This window comes from Chionomys nivalis, chromosome 17, assembly GCF_950005125.1.
Source record: "Chionomys nivalis chromosome 17, mChiNiv1.1, whole genome shotgun sequence".
NCBI lineage: Eukaryota > Metazoa > Chordata > Mammalia > Rodentia > Cricetidae > Chionomys > Chionomys nivalis.
In genome coordinates this window covers 34,877,426-34,885,084 of record NC_080102.1, presented here as the reverse complement: position 1 = coordinate 34,885,084, position 7,659 = coordinate 34,877,426, and the positions used below count along the sequence as shown (strand labels likewise).

The 7,659-nt window shown below is 49.5% G+C and overlaps 1 protein-coding gene across 3 annotated transcripts; it reads left to right on the top strand.

Moving 5' to 3' along the window:
* Nucleotides 1-206: 206 nt before the first annotated feature.
* LOC130888910 (apolipoprotein L3-like) lies at nt 207-6,463 on the top strand. Of its 3 annotated transcripts, none has more exons than XM_057792286.1 (6): nt 207-217; nt 496-654; nt 1,859-1,982; nt 3,437-3,523; nt 4,652-4,781; nt 5,174-6,463. In XM_057792286.1, the coding sequence occupies exons 4-6, from the start codon at nt 3,511-3,513 to the stop codon at nt 6,027-6,029; spliced, it is 999 nt and encodes a 332-aa protein (XP_057648269.1). In that variant the 5' UTR covers nt 207-217; nt 496-654; nt 1,859-1,982; nt 3,437-3,510; the 3' UTR covers nt 6,030-6,463. The 3 variants fall into 3 exon arrangements, with proteins under 3 accessions (XP_057648269.1, XP_057648267.1, XP_057648268.1); XM_057792284.1 differs by having other exon boundaries at nt 1,855-1,982; XM_057792285.1 differs by lacking the exon at nt 207-217 and having other exon boundaries at nt 495-654; nt 1,855-1,982.
* Nucleotides 6,464-7,659: the final 1,196 nt, after the last annotated feature.

Sequence of the window (7,659 nt, the reverse complement as noted above, 5' to 3'; positions counted from 1 at the left end):
TCTGCTGTGGAGAATGCTGGGGGCTTCTGAGAGGAAGCAATGCATGATGGTTCCAGGTTGCATCACAGGGGCTGGAGGCGTGAGAAACCCATGCAGGTAGATACCCAGGTGCCAGACTTGGTGAACGCAACAGCACGGCTATCTGCATAAACAGACTCCAGGATGAGGGCTGTGCAGACTCGGAGGAAGAGGAGGAAGAAATGTTTTGCTGGAGAGAGTAAGTGAGCAGGGCAGGGTCATTTAGGGGGTGATCTATGGAAGGTTCCACAATCTGTCATGTCAGGTCTTTCTTCCTGAATTCCACAGAGAACTCACAACCAAGGTATCATGCATTGAGGGGGGTTGGGATGTGGAGCTAGGTTTTTCCTTTCTGTAGGTCAGCCAGGAGGGTGGGACTTTGGGTGGTACCCTAGACGTGGGCATTCTATTGTGTGGGCTGTACTTTGCTCAGCAAGTTAGGGCTTTCACTTTCAATTGTCGGGTATTTACAAGCAGGAAGCTGCTCCTTATTGGGACGCTGAAGTACAGCTACTGAGCTGATGCACAGGGAAGATTCCAGTTCAGCCACGGGAAGATTTTTCGCTAAGTTGGGGACCTCTTAACCCCACCTACCTGCTCCAACTCCCAGCTGCTCTTTCAGAGAAAGATGATCAGGTGAGATCACCAAGGTCCTCAAGACTCTGCTGAAGTTTCAGTCTGCCTGAGACCTGGCCAGCAGGCCCCCCAGGGCAGGTGGCTGTTGTGGGGCCTCCCTCCTTTGGAATGGAGGGAATGAAGGACGTAGAGAAAGGCAGGCAGACAACCCAGAGCTCACTGGTTCATGTGTCCTGTGAACCCTGAGGTTGGCCCTGGGTCGTTACTGCTGCCAAGACCAGATTGCACAAATGTTGTCTGACTTGGGGGCTTCAAGGTGCCCAGGAGTTGTGCCGCACACTGTGTCTCTGAGCATGTGTCCATGCCAAGGCCCTGTGGGAATGGGGGTGCCTTGTTGAGGATTCTGTGAAGCAGGCTGAGCAGGTGGGAGACAGGCCCGCCTCCGCTGGGCTTCCCCAGCCTCTGCACAGCCTGTGAGGGGTGAAGAAGGAAGACAGACTGGCCTGTGTGTTTGGGTGGGCAGGGCACAGTGTGGGGCATGGAGGGACAAGTTGTACAGCCCCATATTTAGCTCTTTGAGTCCTGTTATCACAAGGTCAAAGGCCAGACCACAGGTGGGGGTAGAGGAGATTATCTCTGTGCCTGTAAAACCAGAGCTTTAAGATGATGATGACGGTGATGATTTTTTTTCTTTTTTTTTTTTTTTTTTTTTGGTTTTTCGAGACAAGGTTTCTCTGTGGTTTTGGAGCCTGTCCTGGAACTAGCTCTTGTAGACCAGGCTGGTCTCGAACTCACAGAGATCCGCCTGCCTCTGCCTCCCGAGTGCTGGGATTAAAGGCGTGCGCCACCACCGCCCGGCGACGGTGATGATTTTATTATTAAAATTTTAATCCACACTTTTTCCTCAAATGGAGCTATGTCCTCAGAAGCTGGGGACTCAATATCCAAAGAATGTCTCCAGAGCCCAGACAGCGGCACGCTGGGCACATGAAATGAGGCAGTCCTGCTTGGTCCTGGCATCTCATGGGACTGGAGACATTTCTTGTGAGGGAAGAGACTTAGCAGAGTCCTGGATCCCTGGAAGCTGCTTGTGGGTGCAGTGGGGGAGAAAAGAGGAAATAGGAGAAGGGATGGAAAGAGGACGGGGCTATAGTAGGCAGGAGACCCTCTGTCCAGGGTAAATCAGCTTGAATGTGATCCTGGGAGCTAATTAACCATTCTCAGGTTTGTGCTGTCCTGAGCCCTGTCTCCTTGCCCTAGGAAGATTCTCCACAGACACTGGGAATCGAGACTTACTGAAAGCCTCTATCTGCTCCACTGAAGAGCTTCTGCACAACTGGGGAGAGGACACTCCCAGCGTGGGCTTCAGCTGGCCATCAGAATGGAAGGTCTGGGGGTCACTTATCCTTCCTCCTGACTCACATCCACAGGATGCCAGTGCTAAGAGGCTCTGTGTGTAGCTGATTGAGTGGGGGGAGGGGCTTAAAGGAAGCATGAAGGACAGCTGGCCTTTCTCTTTTCCTTTCTTTTGTGACACTAGGTGCCAGTCCCAGGACTTATGCACTGGACAAGGGCTTGACCACTGGGCTAGGCCACCAGCACAGAGTGACCAGAGACAGGAAACTCAGAGTGCAGACATTTCACCCAAGTATAAGATCACCCCAAATGCCAGTCTTTCTTCCTGACAGCCTCTGGGGTCCTGTAGCCTATAAAACAGGGCACATGAGGTAGGGACCTGAGCTCTCCTGTCATACAGGTACCTCTAGCAAGAACCTCTGCCATCAGCCTCCTTATGTCTGGCTACTGTGGTAAATGAAGACCTGCAGTTACATATGGACTACCCTGGGAATGGCCAGGGCAGCTGTGGGTAAGGGAGCAAAAGGAAGCTGTGTGTCCTGGCAGGAAGTTCTTTTCACAGCCTGGCCTCCCTCCTCCCTCCCTACATGGCAGAAGCAGCAGGTGTCTGAGTAGTCAGTGTCTTCTGCCCGAAGGCTAAGGACACTCCCGTCATCCAGTGAGCTTGCCTGTGGTGGTGGTTATTCTCGGTGATGACGAAAGCTCACCATGGAGAGCCATGGCTGCACCAGCCTGGCAGAGAAAACCTGTCAGGACCAGGGCTTGGCAGGGGAAGCTTGAAGGAGAGTCTAGATGTGTGCTGCAGGAAGTGAGGGCCAGTTGTGTCCGGAGTATCCGTGGAAACCTTGTCTGTGGACAAAGAACAGGACGTAAAGCCCTACTTGGCAAAGACTAACACTTATTCTTCCTCTCCAGCAAGAGGGACCTCAGAACATTTGGGACTATAAGAAGCTGACTGTGCAGACATGACTTACCAAGATAGATATTGATATAGCACCCATTAGCAGATTGGGAAGGCTCCAGGTTTGCTTCTGGCAGGACCTTCTTGATGCACCATTAACACAGTGGGACAGTCCAAATGGGCAGATTTAGGGTTTCTTCCTCTCTTCATAGAGCCATGAGCCTTAGTGTGGCAGCCCAGACCTATGCATCACACCCCTTCAGGTAATACGGACTGTCACCATTGCTGCACACAGTTCCCACCCCGAGTACCAGACTATTTCTCCTCATCTCTCTGAAGAGGCTAGGTCCCTTCCCATGGCTGCCTCCAGCTGATTATCCATGTTCAGTGGACCTAACAGGACAGGAGGCCTCTGCTCTGGCTTGGGTTATGGAAGTGTGAGGGGAGGCCTAGGACTGAGTCCTTCAGGGGTGTGACCAGGGCCAGGCGCTCTTCGACCTTAGTTGCTCTGCTAACCTGGAGACAGCAGCCTCCAATGAAGCTGTCCCCACTCCATCCTACAATTTGTTTTTATCTTCCTTTTAGCCCAGACTCCCAGATAGTTGTGAGGAAAACCTGTGAGAGACCCCACTCCTGGCACCAAGGACCCTGCAGCCCTCATGGCTTCCAAAGGTATAGATTCCTCTTCTCTGGCTCTTTCCTGAGTGTGTCTGAGTGTGGGCATCACACTGAGAACTTGTAGAGTTGAGGTTAGAAAGAGAGTCCCCAAGATGAACTAACAGAGTATCAGCTACCTGGGTATAAGGAGTTCTCCTTTTTGACTCTGTCTTAGGGAGCATGCTCAGGGATCCCCTCCTCTCTCCTGTGCCTCTTAAGGGGGGTTAGGAAAGCCTGGTGACATGGAGGAAATCATGTGGTTTAGGGACAACTCCCAAAGTCTGAGGAAACCCCAAACTCTCCAGCACACGGGATATCACTTGATCCCACAGGCTGAGGGCTTGGACCAAAGACCCCTGTTTCTCTCAGGTCTGAAAGTCAAAGTCCACAACAAAGAAACAGCGAGTTGCTGTGGTGAGGGCACTCTTCCTGGTATGTAGTAGGAGCTTGCTACCTGAGAGTCTGCACATAGTCTTCCCTCTGTGCATGGTGACAGGCCAGAAGGGACTAAGTGGAGGAAGGGACACTAGACACAGGGACCAATGATGATAGGTAAGAGGGTAGGTCAGTGGTGCTCAACCTGTGGCTTTAAGCCACTTTGGGTGATGAAAGACCCTTTCACAGAGGTCATCTAAGACCATCAGAAACACAGAGATTTACATTATGATTCACAACAGTAGCAAACTTACAGTTATGAATTAGCAACAGAAGTAATTTTATGATTAGGGGTCACCACAGCGTGAAAACATGTAGTAAAGGCTTGCAGCATTAGAGAGATTTAGAATCACTAAGATAGATGGATAGATAGATAGATACATAGATAGATAGATCGATGGATAGATAATACATACATACATACATGACATTATACACACGATGTCTATTTTTTTTGTTCAGTACTACACTCCCATGGATTAGGGACATATATTTATGACATCATCTAATCCTCATTTCTTCTCTTTCTTAAAGGCCCACCTCTAAAACTGTTCATGAATTGAAGACACAACACATTCCCTAGCATTGCTGACTCAATTCATGCCCCCAATGGCAGATGCTGAATACTCTGGCTGTTAAGTGCCATACGCTCTTTGCCATTTAGACTCTTCCATGCTGACCTCTAACCTCATTCTCTTTCTTCCCAAGTATTGAGGAAACCCTTCATCCAGCAAGTCACTGAGTGTCTGCAGGACTCAGCAAGCAGAAGAGACCTGCAGTTCCTGTTGGCCAAAGAAGACGCTTGGAAGGTGTTGGTGGCAGAGGCTGAATTGTCCAGGTCATCTCCACGGGACTCCCAGATTGTCCCCAGTTTTGCTCTGATCCCACATCCCTGTGCTCACCTACAGAGTTCCCAATGAGCAAATATTTGGTAGTGATGGCACAGACCTTGAGTGGAGCCATCTTTATCATGTGCCTGTCACTAATGTGTGTCTTAAAATGACTTCACACACTGACACCTACGGACTAAGAACCATTGAGTGTCTGTGGTCACCCTGTAGAATGTAGAGAGTCTGGGGTTTCCTGTAGAAGGCAGAGTCCTGCACATAGTAAAACTCTTTCCCATTGGTTCTACAACGTAATTCTGTGATTTGCATAAGATAGATCTTGGGGAACCCATCTTACAGCGAACAAGCCGTCTTTCTGATGCTCTGACCTCTTCTGTTACAGAGATGAGGAAGCTGCACTGCGTAAGGCTCTGGAGCAGCTCCTAGAGCTCCCAGTCGTGGAGGACAAAGAACGGCTTCAAAAAGAACTGCAGGACAGGAAGAGGTTTGCGGAACATTTTCCTCAGTTGAAAAGGAAGCTGGAGAAAATCATCAGGAAGCTCCGAGCTCTGGCTGACCATCTTGACCAGGTGCACAAGGGCTGCACCATCTCCAACGTGGTGACCAACTCCACTAGCACAGCCTCTGGAGTCCTGGGCATCCTGGGTCTAGCTCTGGCACCTGTGACAGCAGGGGGCAGTCTGCTGCTCTCAGCCACTGGGGTGGGGCTGGGGGCAGTGGCTGCTGTGACTGGTGCTGCCACTGTAGTTGTAGAAGAAACAAGCAAGTGGTCAGATGAAGCCGAAGCCAAGCGCCTGTTGTCAGACACCATGGACACTATGAAGAAAGTTATTGACCTGGGAAAGATTGTGTGTAAACTTTCTGTAAAGTCCTATGGTGTCTTCAGTAAATTGAAAACCTTGGGACAAAACATCCGTGCCATTAGGGTAGCCAGAGCCAACCCTCACTTAGTGGCAGATGCCAAGCTCCTCATGACTGCTAGAAGAATCTCTGCCCAACAAGCTAGTCAGGTGAAGAATGTCTTTGAAGGCACTGCTCTGGCAATGACCAAAAAGGCCCGAATCAGAGGGGCAGCCGTTGCAGGTGTCTTCCTCGCAGTGGATGTGTATTACCTTGTGAGAGAATCTTTGCATCTATATGACGGAGCAAAGTCAGAGTCAGCCAAAGAACTGCGGGCGCTCGCTCAGGAGCTAGAGGAGAAGTTGAAAGAGTTTGATAAGTTCTACAAGACTTTCTAGGTTCCTTAGTGACAGCCTCCCCCGACAACACAGAGGTCAGTCAGAGGAGAAGACCTGGACAGATTAGAGGCCCTGAGGCATTTTGTTGGAGGAGGAATGAGGTAGCTAGCGTTAACCCTCATCTCGACACAACCTAGAATCTATCTTGTGAGAAGAGAGTCTTGATGAGGGACTGTCTAGCTCAAGTTGTCCTGTAAGCATACTTGGGAGATATTTTTCTTCATGACTCTAATTGAGGTGGGTAAATTCCTTCACTGGGTATGGGTTCTGAACTGTATAAGGGAAAGAAGGCTGAGCACCGGTAAGCATGCATGCAGGAACTCACTTCTCATTGCGCTAGACTGTGGACGCATTGTGACTAGTTGCTTTGACTTTCTGCCTTGACTCCCTCAGTGATGGACTACAGCCTAGAACTCTAAGCTGAATAAAAGCTTTCTCCTCTCAGTTGCTTTTCTGTTGGGTGTTTATCACAGCAACAGCAATGAAAGTTGAAAAAGCAGAGAGTGTGGGAGTGAGTCTATAGAACTGAGCCTTGAGGAGCTTGTGTTTCTGTGGCTCACTGTATGGTTTAATACGGACGGCTAGAGGGTCAAGGAAAGATGTGGCAGCATCCTGAACTGAGGGACCAGAGAGGGTTAGAGATTGCAGGAATGGGTCTAAAGACACATAGTGGTTTGTGGGTATGAACAGAGAGGGCTGTGCAGGGGCGAGTAATGGGAAGGTCAGGGAAACAGAAGAGCTGGGAGTAGGAGGCTCCAAGCCTCCCTCCCCACAGAACAATGTGTTGTGAGCCACAGCCCTTTCTGTCCAGCATCAGCTGAACCAACTCCCCCTCTGTTCATCGGGCACCTTCCATATGATGACAGAGGTGCTGAGGATGGTAGCGGTACAGCACAGGGAGTAGAGCTCTTGACGAGGGGCCAGCCCATGAAGAGGACAGGGTAGCAGGAAGGACCAGTGAAATTAAAACCAATATCCATGTGTCGAGCTGGGTCAGTAATTTATTTGGAGAGAGAGGGGAAGCCATGTTTGAGTAAGAGATCAAATGAGGCCGGGCGGTGGTGGCGCACGTCTTTAATCCCCAGCACTCGGGAGGCAGAGGCAGGCGGATCTCTGTGAGTTCGAGGCCAGCCTGGTCTACAAGAGCTAGTTCCGGGACAGGCACCAAAGCTACAGAGAAACCCTGTCTCGAAAAACCAAAAAAAAAAAAAAAAAAAAAAAAAAAAAAAAAGAGAGAGAGATCAAATGAGTTGTGGGGTGGATATATCGGCTAGTTTGTGATTGTGAGACTCAGTCTGTGAGCCTCGACCCCTCTTGACTAAGAAAGGGGAGGTAGGCAAGATGATGTCTTAGGTCCACTGGCTCTGCCCACATGATATCTATAAACTATGGCTAAATAACTATCGCTGATAGTTGGGGAAGCTATACTACGAACAACCAACAGAATAAGAGAAGGTGACTTGCAAAAAACAGGCAGAAAGTGTCAGCATGCCCCTATTGTGATCTGTATTTTGTATCTTTAAAGATTAAATTTATTTGGAGAAAGACAAAAATCTCTCAACCAAAGGACAGGATTTTACATCTCAAGGCATCTCCTAAGTAATATCTACAGACTGAAAAATCATTTTCA

Bases quoted from the DNA above. Each gene is read 5' to 3' on its own strand.
- LOC130888910 (XM_057792286.1), top strand. The intron at 4,782-5,173 runs GTCATCTCCACG...CTTCTGTTACAG, and splicing joins GCAGAGGCTGAATTGTCCAG to AGATGAGGAAGCTGCACTGC.